This window comes from Typopeltis vanoorti, chromosome 1 (genome assembly GCF_054136105.1).
Source record: "Typopeltis vanoorti isolate ZY-2024b chromosome 1, IOZ_Tvanoo_1.0, whole genome shotgun sequence".
Classification (NCBI taxonomy): Eukaryota; Metazoa; Arthropoda; class Arachnida; order Uropygi; family Thelyphonidae; genus Typopeltis; species Typopeltis vanoorti.
The window spans coordinates 150,663,164-150,686,437 of NC_143549.1; the positions used below are offsets into that span (position 1 = coordinate 150,663,164).

Below are 23,274 nucleotides of genomic sequence, written 5' to 3' on the forward strand. Positions count from 1 at the left end.
GATTGAATTTTTTTTTTGTTTTTTTGGTAGATGATTGGTAGATGGCACTGTGTGTTGATGGTAGTAGTGTTGTATAGTTGAAGGATTAAGTAAGGAAGATGGTAAGTTATACTGGAGTGGTGTGCCCTCCTACAATGAGTCTTTGAATTCTTTGGAGGTGTTACATAATAATATATCTGGGTCATCTTCAATAAAATTCTGCAATATTTGCAGTTTGTATGGATACCATTTGTGCTTTTTCATGACATAGATGACTCAGTTTGCTGACACTGTTTTCTGCAGGCAACTGTCATGCTTTTTTAGAGTCTCTTTGCACATACTGCCAGCACAATGGTGGTCATGCCTTTATTAGTGAATGTTTATGGACAATCACTTCTTGCTGAGTAATACCTTGTCTTTCTGAACTTCTCTATAACTTTGGCAACAAGTGTTTTGTGTAATGTGCATGTCATGTCATGTCTCTTGTTAAATTCCCATGCAACCTTAAGACAACTTCCAACCTGGCCATGAGAATGATTTTTATGTGCTCTTCTTTAGATAAAAGGTATTTTAGAAGAGGGGTATACTAAAAACAGAAAACAAGAAACATTATTCTTATGTATGAAGGCTCGAATCACCCTATAGTCTTTCAGATTTATATCTGCTTATGCATAAAAGTGGATTTTTGTCCCACTCCAGTAATGTGCACCTAAAGCATACTTTGCTACTTCAGATAGCTGTAGTGCAGATAACAGACAGTTTCTGCTAAGCTTTCAGTAATACAAGCAAAAATTGCTCACCAGTCAAACTGCTAACTTACTGAACTTGCAAATCCCATTCATTTTCATTTCATATATCTCAGTTTGGTGGAACAGTCCTCCCCATGAAGTACCCCCAAGAACTGCAATCTCCAGCTCTTCAAAATGAATATTAACAGGTTACTTTTTCTCTTGACCCCTGCCCATACACAGCATTTATTTGATACTTTGAAGGCTTTTGAGTGTGGTAGCAATAAAAATAACTTGTTTTTTTATAATAAAAAGTGATAGTTGAGTTATTATTATTATTTGACCTCCAGGGAGAGTGTGCCAACAGCATCGAATGAGTCTTGGGACTCCCTGGAGGTGTCAAATAATAATAATAATAACTCAGCTATCACTTTTTATTATAAAAAAACTACTAACTGCGCTCAAACTTACTTAACTGAGCCATTAGTAGCAGAGGCTCTACCAATCGACCAACCTTTGCTGGAGTTAAATAAAGGAAATAGCCCATAATGTTTTAGTGAGCATGTATACAAGGGCAACTGCATTTTATTCTTTCCATAATGCATGGCATTGTACAAATAGGATTGTACTGTGCATTATAGGATAATGAAGCAACTTCATGCAAAGTTAATGGCCTTAATTTATAAGTAGCCTGGTTATAGAGATATTTCACATACAAACTTTTATTTGCTCATGTTTAAGTAAAATAATGAAAACAAGGATATAATTTCTTGTTAAGTATGATATTTAGGCATTTATGCACACATGCATGCAAGCACACACACACACACACACACACACACACACACACAAATAAAATCTATGAAAACTTCATGGGAATACATTGTACATTCAAAGCTAGTTGCATCCATGTATGTGTGGAGTACTTTATTTGAAAGAAATAAAATAGCTCACAAGATGTATGGCAGGCAAAATCAGGCACATATATTACACACTTTTATCAAGTAATTCATGCTCATAACAACAATGTAGTAAAAACAATGTCTACAAGCAAACTACCTTTGCATTCATGTAAAAAAGATCATTGCAAAACAAATAAAATTGAAGCATGCTCACTAACTGGGAAGAAAACATATGGTAAAGTACTGAAACATACATTCCTTTCAAGATTCAGACCTGTGCATCATATTCAATATTTCCATAATTCATATACTTGAACAATAGCATGTGGCTTCAATGTGTTATGTGTATTCCAAGAACTACTAGGCTACTTTTTCTATATTAAAAAAAAAAAAAAAAATTGAGTATAGACAATTTAATACCAATGAATATCATATAATGGATTTCAATCTCAATATGTAGATTAAGTTACAATTTCAAAAAGGTAATATGTGAATAACCATAAAGATGCATCACATAATAGTAATACTGTATAGTGAGTGACACTGTTCAATACTGCAAATGAACTTAGAGCAGTTTCTGATATATGTAGCTATACTACAGACATTTTGTTTTACCTAACACTGTCATTAAAATGGTCCAAAGAAACTAAAACAAATCTCAAATTCTACCAGAAGTCTTAAATAATACTACATTTTAATAAATACCATTAAACCTGAGAGTAATTATTGCCATCCCTTTCAATCATTTTTGTGTAGTTACATACAGAATAATCCCTTCATTATCTGATTGAAGAGGAAAATCAGTCAGCTGGTTGAATAACAGAAGTATTATTATACATACACTATTATTATGAAAGAAAATTAGCAACGCAAGCTAAAGAGACTCCCAAACAGCTTTTTCGATATGCTGCAAGTAAAAGAAAAAATGTATATGGCAGAATGATTTTAAGAAATGCCGATGGCAGGGAGGTAACTGAATCAGTTGAAATAGTGGAATTACTGCGCGAGCACTTTGCAAGAGATATCATCCAGGCGGTGATATTGCAGGAATGAAGGAACCAATAGCTTATACAAGAATTGAGGTGAATGAAATGGAGGTTAATAGTATATTACAAAACCTTAATGTGAATACATCTGTGGGATTGAATGGTATACCAGCTCGGGTCTTATGTGAAGTGACAAAAGAATTGTCAGTGCCATTGACCATTTTGTTTAATTTGAGTCTCAGGTCTGGGTTAGTCCTGAGGGGGTGGAAGGAGGGGAAAATAGTTCCATTGCATAAAGGAGGCTCCAAAACTGCTATTGCAAATTATCAACTGATCAGCATATCAGGAGTCATTGTCAAGTTCTCGTAGACAGGCTTATATGTTGGTTATACATTATTAAATTACTTAAGGAATTGAACAACGTAGATACGAATATAAATTAAATTACACTTTAATAAACATTTCCGATATTTCGGCAACATCATATTGCCATCTTCAAAAGGAATATCTTGGTCAAGGTTTTGGAGAAAGCAGACAAGAGGAAAATACAGGAATGGATAGATGATAATGAGATACTGTATGGGGGACAGCATGGTTTTGTGAAGGGTAGATCATGCCTCAGTAACTTGCTCACGTTTTATAACACAGTGACGGCTGAACTGGATAAGGGTAATGGGTTTACAGTGATACTGCTGGACCTTGCTAAGGCCTTTGACAGGATACCACATGGAATTCTAATCAGTAAACTGTGGCAGATGGGGATGGATATAGGGTTGGTGAGATGGATAGGTGGGTGGTTGATGGAGAGATATCAGAGAGTAGTATATTCAGGAGTAGAGTCCAAAAGACGGCCTGTGACTAGTGGTGTGCCGCAGGTTCTGTTCTTGGACCACTGCTGCTTAATTTTTTCATTAACGATATAGGAAAGGATCTGAGAGGAACTGTTCATTTGTTTGCTGATAATGCAAAGTTGGGTAGAGCAATAGTGAATCCACATGATGTCAAAATTTTGCAGGATGATTTGGATAGATTGGAAGACTAGGCTAAGGCGAATGGATGCCAGTTTAATGTGACAAAGTGTAAGGTTATGCATTTTGGGGAGAAAAGAATAGCAGCAGTAAACCACATTGGTGGAAGCATACTCCAGGAGATTGACGAGGCCAGGGATTTGGGAGTGTTGGTGGACAGGGAGTTGAAGTTTAGGGGACACATTGCAAAAGTGGCTAAATCAGCTTATCAGATCACTTGGTTACTGAAGAATACTTTGACTAGCAGAGATAAGCAAGTTATTGTTCCTCTTTATCGAACCTTGATAAGACCCATCTTGACTACTGTGCCCAGATCTGGGCACCAGTGTTTCTTCTTGATGGGGAGGAGGTAGAGAGGATCCAGAAGTGAGTGACCAAGATGACAGCTGGTCTATGGAATGAACCTTATGAAAACAGGTTGAAGATCTGTGGGTTGCAGAAATTGGTTGATAGGCGGAAAAGGGGTGATATGATTGAGACATTCAAATTACTGAAGGGTTTCTACAAGATTAATTCAGAGGAAATTTTTCAGAACAGGCCTGGTAGTGGGAGAACTAGGGGCTATCCATGGAAACTTGGCAAGAGTGTGGTTAGCAAGCATGTTAGAACTAGGTTTTTTGCTTGGAGAGTGGTGAATGAGTGGAATAAGCTGCCAATGTCTGTTATGGGTACCATGACTGTGAATGAGTTCAAGGCAAAGTATGATAGATACTGTGTAGATGCTGAATAGTTGTTCTGGATGTGATGTTTAGAGTCTGTAGACTTATTGCAGGAGGTAGACTAAATATCCCAATCATGATACCAGTCATATTTTGTTTTAAACTTGTTCACTGACAAAGCACTTACAAATGGCTGGCAATCCATTCGCCTCATTAACTACTCTCCAAGTAAAATATTTAGTCATCATGCGTTTGCTAACTATACTCAAGAAAAGAGGTGGATGGAATGAAGGAAGCTGATGAAAAGTTAATTTGGTGTGTTTGAAAGCTTAACATTGTATGGGTGTTGGCCAGTGGCTTCTCTCATTCCTCCATGGTTAGAAGAAAGTGGAGGTATGGTAGCAGCGAATTCAGAGGAGCAATGCTCATCCCATGAAAGTACCTATAGAAAAGGCACAGTGCTGAAACAAAGCACCTATGATAAAATGACTGAAAGGAGTAGGTGTGTGAGGGAAGGGTCATCTATTAAGCAGAGTGCCCTCTTCTGAACATCATCAAGAATTCTTAGAGAGGTCTTGGGTGCTCCACCCCAAATGTGGGAACAGTGCTCCAAAGTCAGATCTGAGACTTATAGTGTTAGGAGTTGAGAGGAAGAGAAATAATGTTTATGGAAAAGAACACCAAGCTTTTTAGAGCCCAAAGAGGCTATGTGAGTAATATGTTTTGCCAGGATAAACTGGATGTGACAGTCAACCCAAAAAGAGAAAGTTGATTTTGAAAGGAAACTGGAACATTATCAAAAATGAGAGGGGATGAGGAAGGAGTTTTCTTGTGGGTAATAAGACAGGATTTAGTTTTTTTGACATTGAAAATTATTAAGTTTTCTTTGCCCCTTCTGCCTATAAACCAGCTTCTATAATCCACAGATCTTAAATCTCCTCAAATGGAACATCCCAAAGACCTGCCATCATCTTGATCACCTCTGGATCGTCCACCTCTTTTAAAAACTTTTAGAAACTCAGGTGACCAGATCAGTGCACAACAGTTCAGATGTGGTGGGGAGAGGAGAGCACTTATCAAAGCCTTATAAAGAGGTACAGTAACCTGCTTATCTCTACTTGTAAGGATATTCTTCAATAACCAAGTAATTGTATAAGCTGCTTTAGCCACTTTTGCCATGTGCCTCTGAACTTTAACTACCCATCCATCAACAACCCCAAACCGCTGGCTTCAAACTCCTGGAGTATGGCTCAATCAATGTACACAATTGGTAAGCTTTTCACCCCAAAATGCATAACCTTACACTTTGCCACATTAAGCTGAAAATTTCAACTTCATCTTTACTGACTATCACTCTACCCAATTTTGCATCAAGGATCGGGGGAAAGGTATTACTGATGTCTAAATATTTCTCCTTAGATCATTTCCTATATCATTAACATACAAATTAAATAATAATGGACTAAGTACTGAGCCCTGAGGCATGTTACTAATCACAGGCCTTCAACTAGACTACTTGTGAATAAAGTATTGTTTGGTATATCTCTATCAACCACTCTCTTACCACATAACCAACTTCATATCCATCCCTATTTGCTGCAATGTATGTATCAGAATTCTGTGGTATCGTGTAAATTGCCAAAGTCCAGCAGTATCACAGTGTAATCATTACCTTTATCCAACTCAGTTCTCAATTTATTATAAAAAGTGAGTAAGTTACCAAAGCATAACCTACCTTCCCAAAATCATGCTGTCTCATTCCCATTTCTGAATTTTGTCCTTAACCAACTTCAATACCTTGACCACCATCACTTATGAAATGCTGATCAGTCAATAATTTGCCACTTCTGTATTAGAGTCTTCTTTATACAACAGAACTATTTTCCCCTCCTTTCTATTCCTTCGGATCTCTACCAGAACTGAGACTCAATCTAGTCAAAGGTACTGCCAATTCTCTAGCACATTCTTCTAACACAAGCTGATATTCCATCCAAATCCACAGCTGTATTAACATCAAGATTCTGTAATATCCTATACACCTCAAATTCCTCTACCACTATGTCCCCTTCAACTACTGTTACATCTATTACTGAAATTGCAAGTATACATCATCCAGGCAAAGCTAAATGCTCACTCAATAACTATTTCATTTCAATCACCTGCTTAGCATCTACATTCAAAATTATTCTACTATGGTCATTCTTTCTTCTACTTGCCACATACTGAAAGAACTCTTTCAGATTATCCTTGGCTTGCTCAAATCTCCTCTCATGCTCTTATTCTGCCTTACTCCAGTCAGTCACCCTTCTGGCATGTGTTTTATACTGCTCAAGATCATGCTAATCACCTATCTCTTTAAATTCTCTCATGCTTTTTTTTTTAATTTTTTTAACTTCTGTTTAATACTGCAACTCATCTATTTAACTTGCAATTTATTGATTCTTCTAACTTTAGGTATGCAGTTAGCTACTTGTTTAACACGTCCCCATGCCCTAACCCCTTTCCCATGCAGCAGTCCTTCAATGGCACACTCCTACCAATCTCCTAAGTTTTCTGTAATCGCACAATGCTTAGTCACCTCCCAGGTTAAAACTGAATGACTGTTCTCATCTACTAGCAGCAATGTAGCCATTTTAGTTATAAATTAATCCCCTGATATAATCACAAGTCCAGACCTCTCAATCCCCAGTACACGCTGCCTCAAATCATTTTCATGTTTATACATGAAGAATTATAATGAAGTTACTGTACTAAATTTCATGTGAAAATTAAGATTAATCCTTTTGAGAACACTGGAAATAAAATTCATTATTTAGTGGTGAAGCAAGAATTCCCAAGGCCCAACACCACAAAACTATTTCAGAAAAAGTATGTAAAATGTTACTGTCAATTCATTTTAGTACCTGCAGCATGACTGCATCTTCTTCACCCATAGTCTAGGTAGGGTCTAACGTTGTCTCTCCAGGTGTTTCTGTCTTGGGATTTCCTTAACAAGGTGGAGAATGAAGAATTAATCCATTCTCTAATATTATTTATCCAAATGATTCTAAGTTGATTCCCAGCATTTTTTTTTAAATCAACAGTCAAGCCTTCTAGTGCTATTTTATGTAAACTATGACTTCATTGCTGCACAATAAGAAAATGTTCTGCTAGGTTATAGCTATAACTTGTTGTAATGTAATTTTTGCTATATCATATCATTACTATGTTTATTATTCTTGGGATTATTACAGTTGAATGCATCACAGCCAAAAAAACGAAGATCTAACATTAATGATTTTGGAAGAAACTCAACAAATAGAACAATTTGGAAACTAAACTGCTGTTGCAAAACTGGGAACTAAATGTTTAAAATGTGTTCGGCCATCATACTCCTCCTTTAGAGATGCCATGAATGTACTCATTTATGATTAAGTTTATGAGGTGTATCGACACAAATGTTACATTCTAGGAAAGTTTAATGATAAAATTCTATAAATATAAAAATGTGCGCCTTGGCACATATTTTTATAGTGGAAGGGGAGTATATAGAACATGTTAACAGTGGATCTAGGCAGGACATTTACCTTCTCTCAAGAAATCAGAACAAAATAAGACCATGATTTTAGTTCAGTAACAAAATATGAAATCTGTATGGGTTATTCGAATTACAGCAAATTTTAAATAATTATCATTAGTGACAATTTGAAGTAATTTAAGCTTATTAAATTTTAAGTGTTAAAGAACACCCACAATTATTTCTCAATCACTACTCCTCTCTGTAAATTGTCTGCTATAATGTTAGCCCAATATTTTGGAGACATTCCCTTCGATGAACAGTTCCAAAAAAATTAACACATTGTACAATAAAGAGTACTATTTTTATAGCATGAGTGTAACTCAAGAAGTGCCAAGGTTCAGTGAATTAAGGCATGAAAATAAAACAATAATCCCAATTTTCCCATAAAATTAACAAGTTTCTTCAATGGTAAAATTATATTTTTAATTAAATTTAATTAATTATATTTGAAACACATGCACCCCTTTAGAAAGTATTTAATTTACTCTTGCTCGATCGTCGTTGTTACAGCTTAATTTGCACATAAAGTTAAAACTAGGATAAAGTACTGGAGAATTAAATGGAAACCCAAAGATGGAAAGATTAAAAAAGTGGCCACAGGATAAATAACATGACAGATCTGGTAGTTTATTTTAACAACGGCTTAATCCTAAGTAAAGAACCAGACAATATATGGATACAAACTGCCGAGATGAATGAGAAAAGATGGGTGATACCCTCATTTCCCGGGATGTAAAATTATCTCACCTAACTGAAAATAACTGCTTCCACAATAAACTAATTTTATTTCTTTCAGTGTCATCCAAGTAATAAGAAATAATTATAAAACTTGTTACCTCCAATTCCCAAATCAACCTTGTCTGCAAACGGATCTTCTTTGTAAGCCTTATTTAAGGCAAATATTTCAACGGGAGGCGCAGATTCAACGCATGCAAATCGAGACATTTTTCCTAAGTTCAAATATACAATCTGATTATAACCACACGGTAGTATAAATTACTGCTCTTCTATCAATGCTGTTCAGTACTGAGAAATCAGAATTTAAAGCTCCCTGATATTCACCTTCGTACGACCTTCGGAGCACAGCACCAACAAGCTACATGTGCGCTCTGAAAACGTATTTCCTGTTCCTTACAATATTCGGCAGAAGCGACATTCGCTTGATGCATGTGTGAAGCTTAATTTAACTTCATTTAATTTAAGTTGACTCATTTGAAATACTAAAAAATTTAAAAATAATCGCATATTTAGGCGAATAATTTTAAATTATGACTAAAATTAAATTTCTACTGAAATTTCTACGTTGAATTCTTCTTCGACCAATAACACGTGGTTGGTTGGAGAATTTAAGATTGGGGAACATGAATTCCATCCAAGTGTGGACCCGCATGATATCGTGAATGTTTATTTTAGGTTGTAGATGAATTTATATAGAGTATACCATACTGCTTTGATTCTAAGAAGCGTATATTTTAGCATTTACTAAAATAAAGAACCAGAAGGCTTCATTTCGGCGATGCACAGGTATATAAATCAAGTGGATATTAAATTCAGCATTATTTCAAAGCCGAATGCAGAAACTATGAAAGTTTCGTACGAAATTTGACCAGAGAGCTTACTGAATACACTCACCGGCATTTACAAGTTGCCCAAGCGCGGACCTTATAGGAGACATGAACGCTACCCAAGCGTCTATATATTCGCCATCTATTGGTCCATTTTGATAAGGTTTTACTGGCCTGATAGCTGTTTCGAATTGTTGATTCTCCTCAGATATCTTGGTGATGTGGAAATATTGGAAAGGATTAAGAGGCGGGTTACGAAAATTGTTCCAGGCTTGTGGGATGTCTCCTATGAGGATAGATTGAAGGTATGTGGGCTTCAAAAACTAGTTGATAGACGTAGGAGAGGAGATATGATAGAGGCATATAAATTATTAAAAGGGTTTTATAGGATTGATACTGATAACCTTTTTAAGACCAGCAGTGCAAGAAGGGAGAAAACGAGGGGTCATCCCTGGAGATTGTGTAAGAATGTGGTTAACAAGTGTGTTAGGACTAGATTTTTTGATTGGAGGGTTGTAAATGGGTAGAATGCGTTGCCAGAGGTGGTTGTGAATGCTTCATCTGTGAATGAGTTTAATTAAGGGGAAGTATGACAGGTATTGTGTGAATAACGGTTAGTATGTCAATGTTGAGTCTCCTGCGATGAGTCTTTTGACTACATGGAGGTACCTTATATAATAATAATAATAATAATAATAATAATAATAATAATAATAATAATAATAATAATAATAATAATAATATCAGGCATAAAACTTAAGAGAGAAAACTCTCGTTCAGTACTAAGGAACTCGAAGCGTCGGAGAGGTGTATTTTTCGTAAGCGAACTCTCTGTCGGTGCGTAAAGTATTTACTAAATAAAGAGTCAAAACTGAAATAACGCTCGATATAATATCAATTTGATTTATATAATTTTGCATCGCCGAAATGAAGCCGTCTGACTCTTTATTTTAATAAATACTTTATTCGCCGACCGAGAGTTCGCTTACGAAAAATACACCTCGTGTCTTACAACTGTACAAATAAAAATACCCCTGTTCAGAGCGATCTGTAGAGGGAACCATTAGAAGAAATACCCTCAAACTTGGCCATGGGTAAGAGATTTTGAGAATAAAAAAAATTAGTTCAAAAGTGACCGATAGGTGAAATAGAGCGTTGAGAGCGAGAGAAGATAGTAAAATTTACTTATCACGTGAGGTGTAAGACAGTATAAATGCAGAAGCGAGATTCACTCAATAGTCTCACTCGGATGTTTAGAGAAAAGGGTAAAAAAAATCAGCTAACACCTTATATTCCCTTATAGGGAAGCGAGGCCTTTATACCCTATCTAGCTTTTGGAGACTGAGTTGGCATTTCAATCTCCGCAGGTAGTTAATCAGAGATAGCTGGCCCATGTCTATCACTAATTACAACAGCCACCAATGAAGAGGCTGGAAAACAAGTGCTGCCATCTCCTGGTACTTAACTATAACAAGATATGTTACTGTCTGAAGTAATGCGGGTACTACAGTCAAAGATCTTGAGTTTACAGTATAAAAAAACAAGTTTCGGGAGGAAAAACACGCTTGCCCGTGCCAGAGATCGACTAACTCGGGAATTGGTCGAAAGGCTTAGAAAACGTTCCTCCAGTCAGCGACTACACTTGAACTTGAGTGTGACTTCGAGCGACCAAGCGCAGATGATGCAAGCGCCACTTTCACTGAGCTACACAGGCGTTGGAGAAAACGGTGTAAATCTGAAATTACACAAATGACAGATGTTTTTGCAACTGCAGTTTTGAGCAGTCAATGAGAATGCCATAGACATTCTCATTGACTGTTCAATACCCTCCAAGTTTGTGGGTTAGGGTATCCACAAAGATTGAGGGTATTTCATCTAATAGTTCTCTCTACACATTGTTCTGAATAGGGATACTTTATTACTGTATATATAGTGTATAAATTTGCCATACACAACAGTATGGAGAACTTTGTGGATCTATGCTAAAGCATTGCAATTCTACTCATATAAACTTCCTGTGATATCCTTGTCCTCCTGTCCTATTAGAAAATTTTGTCCAGTGTTCAACTTGAGAATATATTAGTTCTTCAGCAAACAATACAGATGACACACTCCATTTACCTGATATCGTATTGTTGTATGGGCACCTTTATGGAGTCCAAACACTCGCCGTGAGAGACAGAAACTATCCAAACAATATCTATTGTACTTCTTGAACAGAGATAAGACACTCACAAATGAACAGGCAATCCATTCCATTCACTCACCACTCTCCAAGCGAAAAAATCCAGTCTTTACACTCTTGCTAACCACACTCCTAGCCAACTTCCAGAGATGAAAATGAAGGAACACGTGCTTTCATCAAATCTGATATCCTTTGTCAAAGGCTATCCAATCTAGAATCCGATCTGCTTTGGTTCAAGGTTTCCATACCTCATTCTACAGTCTTCATTTGGTATCTTTACCGCTCGCCTGAGAACCAAAGGATAGCTTGGTTCTCAGGCGAGCGGTAAAGATACCAGATGAAGACTGTAGAATGAGGTGTGGAAACCTTGAACCAAAGCAGATCGGATTCTAGATTGGATAGCCTTTGACAAAGGATATCAGATTTGATGAAAGCACGTGTTCCTTCATTTTCATCTCTGGAAGTTGGGTAGGAGTGTGGTTAGCAAGAGTGTAAAGACTGGATTTTTTCGCTTGGAGAGTGGTGAGTGAATGGAATGCAAAATTCCATTATCACTAAACGTTGCATTCCTACAAAAAAAAAACAAAAAAAAAACAGAATTGTGAGATTGTCTTTCTTTGAGATTTTCACATCTATAACACAGACTTTCTTCCCATCTCCAACTTCACAGCTTGTGCTGGTAGGGAAACTGAATCATTTGTCATTAACCACAGACAGTTAACCTATCAATCAGAAACCAGACATTCCTAATCTTCTTCGTCACTCTTCCAACACACCAGACCTTTATGTAACTCTGACCACAATCTTATCCATCTCATTTTCTAAAACTGGTTCTTATCTCAGCCAATCTCAGTCTGGTGTTTAACGGCACTACAATTATGCTGCCTGGATTTTTATGCCTCTTTTTCACAGATTACTCTCGCTCTTCTGAAAACATATTCATTCAACGAACAAATGAAATAATCCTCACTGGAATGAAAGTCGTCATTCCCACTCCAATGCATTCTAATCCCCTGATCCTTATCCAAACTAAGGTTCCTTAAAAGTGTGCTTTTGCAGTCCATGATAAAAAGGTTATATATATTAAATGAATTAGTACGGATAGTTAACCTAGCAATCAGAAAACCTCATCATTCTTCCGACACACTAGACCTTTACTTAACTCTGACCACAGCCTTATCCATCTTCTTTTTTACGTTTTGTTCTTCTCAAAGCCAGTTGCAGTGCCACTTGAGATCACCTCAAGAATTTTATGCCTGTTTTCAATTGATTATTTTTCATTCTCCTATCCAAACATCTTCACTGCAAAATAACTGAAATAATAAAGGCCTTTATTCCCAACTCCACTTCAAACTGATCCTTATCAAGCTAAGGTTTTCTAAAACTGTGCCTCTGCAACCAGTGATAAATATGTAGTATCTGTGAAGTGATTTGAATTAAAAACTCACTTCTCATTTAGCTTAAGCTAAAATCAGAAAGAAGTGTAAAAATGTTATCAACGATTCCAAAGCAGACATCATATGAATGAAATGCAATACACATGCCTTCTGTTCAACAGATATTTGGGCATAACTCCTGCACTTCCTTGTTCCCTCCTCTTAACATCATGATAGTAGATTATAACCTCTTGGCATCTGTATTTTCTTCCAACTGTTGTTTAGATAATGATGGGCAATCACCTCTGCACTACCACAATTTGCGAACGGCATGCTTACCTTGATCTTTTGCCACAAGGATGTCAGGAAAATCCAGATTAATTTTGACACTCTTAAACTCTTCTGGCACATATGGTATTTCTCCAGTTGTGCTGAAAACTTGTGTCTTAGAATTAACATCCATCGTGTATTACCTAAAATTCTATCATATTCATCTGGCATCTAACCATTAGCATGAAACCAAGCCTAAATTTATCCAGTCTGTATCTAAAATGGGAGACAAAGTCAGCAATCAAACTATTTATCCAATTATCAACTGGTGGTCATCGACAAGGAGCGCCTTCACTACATGAAGAGCCTATAATTAATTAGCAACCACCAAAATTGATTCCATCATTCTCATTCTAAAGCGATCATTCTTGCTAATACTACATACATTTGGACAAAGAGCACAGAAGATTTGAAGAAATATTGTCGATCAGTAGATGTTATTTTTGTATCCACTGTGCTATGCTGCTCAAAAGTGACCTAAGCGCAATTCATGTTGCTAATTAGCTGAATGCTGATTAGAGGATCTTTTTCTGAGCCTTTCTTTGAGTTGATCTCTGGCACTCAAGAAAATCGACCACGGAACCTACACTAATTAACACAATAACTTATTGTGTTACAGTTACGGATCATAAGATAGCAGCACTTGTTTGCCGTTTCTTCAGTAGATGCTGCTTAAAATTGGTGATAGTCTTTGTCCATCAATTTGTGATTGGCCTCTAGTGGAGAGTGAACTGCCCATTTAATCTCCAAAAGCTACATAGGACTAAAACTGCTTCATCTACTTCCTAAGAGGAAGAGAAAGGTATTAGCGGAATTTTTTCATGTGGTTTCTCTTCATATTTCAAAGATATTTGATCGTGTTTGGAATCAAGGTCTCCTGAACATACTTCCATTTTATGGACACTCTTTTTTTCTGCCTTCACAGCAATGACTTTCTCTCTCTCTCTCTCTCTCTCTCTATTTAAATCTATTCACGATTTTGCTGATAATAATATTCTTCATTTCATTTTCTAATTCTAGAAACTGTGTAATACTCAAATGAATGAAGCATCAAGGTCATCATCTATAACTGAAATCTTAAATACTGATATCCTCACCATCCTTACTTACAAGAAATATATTTCACTCAAAATTACTTTTGATAATGTTTGTTCCAATATCCTCTCAAGACCGACTCTTATTGGGCTTACTCTCACATTTAATTTGTATTGGTGCAAATATATTGCATCCATAGCTATTTTTTCCTCTAAAACCTTGGACATATTTTTGTTCAATACAATACTTCTGTACTGAACTCCTACCACTCTATAAATCTCAGGTCTGAAATCCTTGGATTATTGTTCTCACATTGGGGGAGGTACACCCAATACCTCTCTAAGAATTCTTAATGATGTAAAGAAAAGGGCTATCCTACTGAAGGGATGCTGTGAGAGATCACAGACTTTCTTAACTCAGTCACTTTCCCAGAGGGGCTCTGTTTCTACATTATGCCTACATATGCTTACACTATAAAGGTATTTTCAAGGACATTGCTCTAATGAACAGGCCAATTACCATCTAGTGACTAATGCACAGCCCAAACATACCAAACAAACTTTCTCTACGTTCCTTCATTCCAGCTACTGTATTTTGGGAAAACTCCCTAGTACTGTTTTTCCCCACTCTTTTAGATACATTCAGTAGGTTACTTCTATCTACTTAATCACTTACTAACAAATGGCACTGTTGTTTTTTAAGTCTTGTGATATTTCATGTTTGGGGTTATTATAATAAAAATAAATCCACATTTACTTAAATATAGCCTATCTCCTTTTATAATTGCTTTCTTCCCCCCCCAAAAATGAGCTAATACCTTTTATTTCTTTATAGGAGTAGATGAGGCCTTTTAATCCGATCTAGCTTTCACAGACTGAGTGGGCAGTTCAGTCTCCACCGGTAGCCAATCAGAGATATCTGACCTGAGATTATTAATTATAAGCGGCAACCGATGAAGAGATGGGTCAACAAGTGCTGCCATCTTTTGGTGCCTAACCCTAACACGATATGTTTTTGTCTGAAATAATATGGGTTCTACGGTCGATTTTATTGAGTTTACAGGACGAAAAACGGGAGTTTCTGGGAAAAAAACTGATATGTCCATGCCAGAGATCAACTAACTCGATAACCAGTCGAAGAAAGGCTTATAAAAAGTTTATTAAATCAGGAACTAGGCTTGAGCTTAAGTCTATCTCCATGCAGCTTAGTGCAGTGGATGAAAGCATCAATTCCACTGAGCTATGTAGGCCTGCTTTCTTCCATCAAAACATTTTTTCTTAATTCGGTATTTTCAAACTCCTCTCTCTCTCTCTCTCTCTCTCTCTCTCTCTCTCTCTCTCTCTCTCCCTCCCTACCTCCCTCTCCCCAGCATATTCTATCCATCATATCATTCACTGTTTAATCTTCCATGACTGTAAGGACGAATTTATGAGTCATCAGGTGAGAAGTTGAAGGCGTGAAGAAATTTGAGATATTGACAAGTGAATTGATAGGACAGAGTGACGTTGTCATATATTAACAGAAATATTTCCTGGGACAGAACAATAGAGAATGAAAATAGTAGAATTGATTAGGAAAGGAAGGAAAGAGAAGAATCATAAAACAGTTAAGTAGTTCGTGCTCTGGGATTCGATGATTCCCAAGGTGAAAACAAAGACTCCAAGTAATGAAAGACTGTTAGCCAGGAAGGAATTCGATGAGTGTAACTCAAATTATGAAGCATAGTGAAAATGTTACATGAAATGACTGTCAACAATTTTATTTTCTTCTTCTTCCAAATGCTAAAATACTAAGGCAAAACCTCTTTATTATTCTCAGTTATGAGTTATGTTAAGAATATTAACTAGTGAAACTTTAAGAAACACGTCTCTTCTTATAGAATATACAGATTATAGATAGATTATTTGTAACTTTTATTATTATTATTATTTTATAAGCCTTCCGTCTCTTCTTATAGAATATACAGATTATAGATAGATTATTTGTAACTTTTATTATTATTATTATTATTTATTATTATTATTATTATTATTATTATTATTATTATTATTATTATTATTATTATTATTATTATTATTATTTTATCCCTGGCACACGATGATTTGAAACAGACAAATATTGTAATGAAAAAAAAAATTGCGTTAGGTTGAGTGTTGCAGTTTCTCCAGATTTTCGTTTACTCATTCTGTTAGGGGAACCCTACCTTTTAGTCCTTCCCTGGTTTTACAGTTGATATGTTTACTAGTGAAAGCCATTGCGAAATCTGTTTCAGAGGAGAGAGAGAGAGAGAGATAGAGAGATAGATAGATAGATAGATAGAGAGAGAGAGAGAGAGAGAGAGAGAGAGAGAGAGAGAGAGAGAGAGAGAGAGAGAGAGAGAGAGAGAGAGAGAGAGAGAGAGAGAGAGAGAGGATCTATTAGTAAGTTAATTTGCTAATTACTAGTTTATAAGATTATACAGTATTAGCTTTATGTATGTTAAAAAGTTCATTCTAATCTATATATGCATTTCAATGAGTATACTTCCTAATCTATGAAGTTAAGATAGCTTTAAGCTGTTCATGTAGGTTATCATAATCCTTAATTCTTATCTAATTCGACTGTTACGGGATAAAGGAAGTTTAACTGAACTGCAGAACTGTACTTTGTAAAAAAGTCCTCCCAAATTGTCTACATGTGTATATTGCAGCTTCAAGAAGTTTTTCAGTAAGTTTTTCAATAAGATTATACAGTATTAGCTTTATGTATGTTAAAAAGTTCATTCTAATCTATATATGCATTTCAATGAGTATACTTCCTAATCTATGAAGTTAAGATAGCTTTAAGCTGTTCATGTAGGTTATCATAATCCTTAATTCTTATCTAATTCGACTGTTACGGGATAAAGGAAGTTTAACTGAACTGCAGAACTGTACTTTGTAAAAAAGTCCTCCCAAATTGTCTACATGTGTATATTGCAGCTTCAAGAAGTTTTTCAGTAAGTTTTTCAATAAGATTATACAGTATTAGCTTTATGTATGTTAAAAAGTTCATTCTAATCTATATATGCATTTCAATGAGTATACTTCCTAATCTATGAAGTTAAGATAGCTTTAAGCTGTTCATGTAGGTTATCATAATCCTTAATTCTTATCTAATTCGACTGTTACGGGATAAAGGAAGTTTAACTGAACTGCAGAACTGTACTTTGTAAAAAAGTCCTCCCAAATTGTCTACATGTGTATATTGCAGCTTCAAGAAGTTTTTCGCAAATGTAGATGTAAACAGCTAATGTATCGAAATCTGAACATACTTACCTAGGATGTGTACTATGTTATTTTATTTTATTTTATTTTTGCTATTCAAGGAGAATTTTCTCCTTCGAAAAGATGATGACGCATAACAACAACAGCAATAGCCATTGCAAAAATACGGCAGGTGACTGAAAGTTTTTATGAAGAAAATTAAGTATCTTCCTCAAATGGAGAAAGACTCCCATATTGCAATCTTTTCTTCTTATTATTATTGATTGGGCCTCCATGGAGTACTAAGACTCATCGTGGGTTTCCGAGCTATCAACACAGTATCTATAGTACCTATCCTTGAAACCATTAACCGACAAGGCCCTCACAATTGTCTCAGGCAACACGTTCCATTCATATAATAGAATGTTATGGAAAACATGTATCAGCATGTCTTCCAGATCATCCTTGGCCAATATTTGCAACATTTTATATTTTGTCCTACTGACCCAATCTCACACCAGATTGACTCAAAAGAACTGCCATTTGCTCGACTGACTCCTAGTCTTGTTGACTACTACTCATCTGCCACCATCATCATCAGTACCCCAGTCTCATATCCTGACTATTCTATTCTCCAAGCAGTTCGATGTATGGTTAAGACTAGATAGTAGGAGATATCTAATAAATAAATAAATTTCCTCAGGTTTTAGTATGAACGTGCCAAAGAAATATATATCACCTTCGAATACAGTATATTTATTTATCTCATAAAATTGGAAGGGTTTTCAGATTGTTTATGGTATTTCGTTTTGATTCCACTGGGATTTGTTTTAGCTTATTCCCCTTAGTTTTCTAATTTTTTTATATTTTATTTCATTTAATTATTGTTTATGAATAAAAAAGAAATTATAAATTTTTCGTTATAAGCATTAGGGTCGGTGTAAAATCCACCTACAGTTGAAAAAAAGAATAAATTAATAAAAGGCAGATTCTCTATACAATGATATTCACTTTATGACAGTAGCCTGGAACCTAACATGTCGGATGTTTTTTTACCCTGTTTTAACAAGCTTTAATATTATTGCAAGTTTTGTTTATGCTTACTGAAAAATGAGTCATATGAGCAACCTTGTTCATTTCAAACAATAAATAAATATCTATATACTGTATTTATGTATTTCATAAATAAATATATAGATATTTATTTATTTAGTTGTTCCTTTTCGTACTTATGCCTATACAAAATCATGTAATTAACCAGTTGCGGCTAGAGTATTACTCAAGAAGTCTCTAGAGATGTGTGATGCACTTTTATGGCTAAAATAAAATAAAATAAAATAAAATAAAATAAAATCAGCTCTCATCGAGAGTTTTCTAAGTAGCACAATACCAGCAACTTAGGCAGGTATTGTGCTAAAAAAAAAACACAAACTGTAAACTAACACGTAAATCAGAGTATTGTTTTTTTTTTTCCTTTCTCCTCGAGCAAACGCTTTATTTACGTTACTGACTTAATTAAAGTCAGTTATTTACTTATTTTAGAAAGAAAGGGGAAAAACTGATCCCCCCCCCTTTTTTTTTTTACTGAGAACTTAAATTGAAATTAATGTACAGTTAAATTCCTCGTAAACCATAAATTCATATTTTAATTAATGCGATATTTTTCTTTTATTAAAAAAATATGTTTATTTGCAGACCTGGATATCTATGTATGAGTTTCAATTTGTAATTTATTATTTATTTGTTGTTGCTATTATTATTTGGGATTAGGAATGCAAGGAATATTAGGCGAGTGTTATACGTCTTTAAAAAAGTATGTTCTTCTGACTGTTTGTTTCCGAGTTTTAAATTTGTGGCCAGCGGCGGCTCGTGGCTTGAAATCTTTCGACTTTCGAAATATACATACACACTGTAAGTATAGTGTATACGTGTACACTGTACTTATAGTGTGTATAACAAATGTAATGCCTTTAATTAATAAAAGCTATAACAAATGTAATGTCTTTAATTGTAATGTCCAAATATTTAAAGAGACGGAGTAAACACGATAAGCACTACGAACACTCTACTACTGGCGCAAACTGCATATAAACAACAGTGGAACTGCGCGACGGACAGCGCCGCATTACGCTAATAGCTGACATCTCACTATGGCGTGCGTATGCTTGCGCGAGTAGCAATATGACACTGTGATAAACACAGTGCTGCTAGCGTCCTTCGTCCTCCTAAGTGCTAAAAGATGTGTTTTCATTATTTTTTTATGCAAAATAAAAGAATTGTATAGGATTGTTGATGATAAAATTAAATATTACAAGCAAATATAAATAAATTAATAAATATATTTATATATCGAGAAAAATTGGAGTGTTTGCAGTTCCGCAGTGCCTACGCGCGAGACGCCCCTGCTTGTGGCGGGTATTTCCTTATTCATCGAAAAAGTAGGGCAATGAAAAAAATAAGTTTGGGCGTAGTTAAACGCAATATTTTATTTAAACATTACTCTCAACATCACTTGAAGAACTTCTTTAACTTGTACTTCTGGAGACAGACTCTTCACGTGACGTTATATATTAGCAGGAAAGTCAGACAAATTCATTTTCTAAAATAAACTCAATTTAGAAAATATTTCAAAGAAATTAACTCTCTGAAACCTTCATTACTGTGGCCATCCTGTTTTGACTGAGTGGTTGAATAGGCCTTATAAATGCACTTCCCCAGCCCTTTTCATCACCAACGATTCGATCTTCCGTCCTAAAAGCGAAAAAAAAAAAAAAAAAAAAAAAAAAAACTTGACTACTTCTGCGAATTAGCATTTATCTATATAAACATTTGTTTTTCCCACAATTCTTAGTCGATAATTAATATCTCTAGGGCCATGTAAAGTTATAACATTATTAAGTTAACAGAACTATGATATAACATTGACCTTCTCAAAGGCAAATTTGTTGCAATCATTTAGCGATATGAACTTTATTTTTACATTACACAACATATTAAACCGGTTCTGTGCAGTTAAACACTATCAGAACCATTGAAAGCAGTAGAAATCGTACGATGGGAAAGTTTTTAGATAAGATATTGTTATCCTGATAAAGATAAAATAAGAAAAATATAGTATTATGCACCGATAACGATAAAATAAGAGATAAATATTAAGAACTGACAAAGATAAAGCAGGAGATATATCAGTTAAGTAAATATCTCCAATTTGATATATTGCATTAAAATATTTCGAGATTAGCTTTGTTTTTAAGATGACATAAATGAAAAGGTGTGTGTGTGTGTGTGTGTGTGTGTGTGTGTGTATGAAAGAGAGAGAAAGAGAATATCACTATCGAAGATACGTGGTTTTTAATGGAGACAGTGTATTAATGTTGCTTGTGATGTGCGTGTTAATTTATGTCACTTCTACTCACCAAATGTTGTAAACCTATACATACGTGCCGTCGGTGACTGAGGGTTAACTTTTTAATTTTTATTTATTTATTTTTACATAATACGGAAACTCTGTTCTAGAACACATGAAACTTTTCAAGCCGCTTCGTGTCTCCAATAAAGAGGGACGATAGTCATTGTTCAGTGTGAGCTATGAAAGTCATCTCTCTCTCCTAAAGATAATTACAATCAGCCATTCCCATAGTGGGATTCGAACCCAAGCCTGCTGGTTGGAGATCGAATAAGTCAATCCACTCGGCCAACCAGACAAAAGACAAACTTATATGATATTCGCATTGATATTAAAAACAATTATACAGTTTTATTTTAAAAAGAAATGAAAAGTAAAATATACTATGTTGTTTCGGAATCTTATATGAACACTTGGAATAAAGGGAATGGCTGTTAAATACCGTACAAGCATACGGTATTTTCAAGACCAGAAACGATTGGATATTGGAAGGAATATCTTGTTGGAAATCATAGTTGATATTTTCATGGAGGACCTTGACAAAAATAATCCAAAACTATCTCATTAACAGTACCTCAAAATATCGCTTATAATTAACAATACTGAATAAGCTTATTTATTTATCATTATTACGTTGGAACTTTCGTAAACTCATCGTGGGAGGTCCACTCGACATATTATCTTATTTATATGAAATTTATGCTAAACATCTAAGACAGTAGTAACAACTTTTAGGGAAAATCAGTTCCCGCCACACACACACACACACACACACACACACACACACACACACACACACACACACACACACACACACACACACACACACACACACACACACACACACACACACACACACACACACACACACACACACACACACACACACACACACACACACCAGTGTGTGTATTATATCATGCTAATAGATATTACCATGATATAATAGATATCATGCTGATATCTATTACTTAATGGTCTCCACTCCATACCACCAATCCTCATACCTTTCTATTTAAAAACGATTTTATTATGTGGCACTTTAACAACTGCCTTTGCAAATTCAAAAAATATTACAGTATAACATAAGTTTTTGTTTAGTACCATAGTCATCTTACTGTGAAATGTAATAAAAATTCGAAACAAATTCTTCCTTTAAAAATCTATGCTGATAATCTGAGAGATTCTCTCTCATTAATGAACTCAATTTTGTATTCTACCTGTGACCAATCTCTCGAAAACCTTCACTATGAAACAAAAAACACACACTAGTTAGTAATTTGATACCTCTGTTTTAGAACGACTTCATGTTGCGGAACTGCCTTATCCTTTTCCCACTTTTCTGGAACTGTTGTTACGTTTTCATAAAAGAACCAAGTCAGAGGTGTAGTTTAACTCTTAAGCGATTTTTTCTTAAAACGATTGGGTGGCCTCTCACCCAACGCTGTTCATTTATTCACATCGTTAGCTAGGTATAGAAACACTTCACATTCTTTTATTTTCGTGCTATTTTCTTATTCCACCATTTCACCTGACCCAACATATTTCCACTACAATGAAACATACTAACAAGAGAGTCACTGCTTGGAAAGAAGTCAAAGGACACCTCTACGGCAAGGTGCATCTTGGCCATTCAACGAGTCACGTGTTTGCAGCCCGTATAAATTGAAGGGATATGATACTCCCAAGTCAATGCAACTGTGTCCGGGTGAAATGGCTACGTGAAGGGAACTGACGGAGTTTGAAAGTGGTGTTGTGATGGGATGCCACTTTGCTGGCCTATCTGTTAGGTAAAATGTTGACAAATTGGACAATCCCATGTGACCAATCAGTGATCTCATACTGAGATGGAAGCGCAGGAATTCAACTGGAAGTGCTACCCGCAGTGGAACTCAAAACACTCACCGAACGTGACCGTAGGGTGCTACGAAGGATATTTTAATATGTAAAATCCGCCATTTATCGGCCGACACGTGTTCCGGTCATCGAATGGAACACGAATCTGCACAAAATCATTTAGAACAAAGGCACATAATATGGGTTTCCATGATAGGACAGAAATATGCAAGCCTCACGTTACCAGAACCAACATGCAACGTTGTCTTCAGTGGTGCAAAGAGTACCTGTATAGGACGTGGAAGTTTGTGTTATGGAGCGATAAATCACGCTACACCCTCTACCGGAGCAGATGGACGGTGTGGGTGTAGAAGATGCCCTGTAAAAGTCTCTTACCAGAGTGCGTGGCGCCAACTATGAAATTTGGAGTTGGGATGTAATGGTATGGTCCTGTTTTTTCTGGTCTGGCCACGGAC

The 23,274-nt window shown here is 35.6% G+C and overlaps 1 protein-coding gene across 1 annotated transcript in view; it reads right to left on the reverse strand.

Moving 5' to 3' along the window:
* Positions 1 to 8,924, reverse strand: part of Got1 (Glutamate oxaloacetate transaminase 1) — a 59,311-nt gene extending 50,387 nt beyond the window's left edge. Inside the window, exon 1 of the mRNA XM_090399667.1 lies at positions 8,678 to 8,924. Within this exon, the coding sequence (XP_090255793.1) occupies positions 8,678 to 8,786 (109 nt within the window). The 5' untranslated portion in view covers positions 8,787 to 8,924. The remainder of the gene's footprint in view (positions 1 to 8,677) is intronic.
* Positions 8,925 to 23,274: the final 14,350 nt, after the last annotated feature.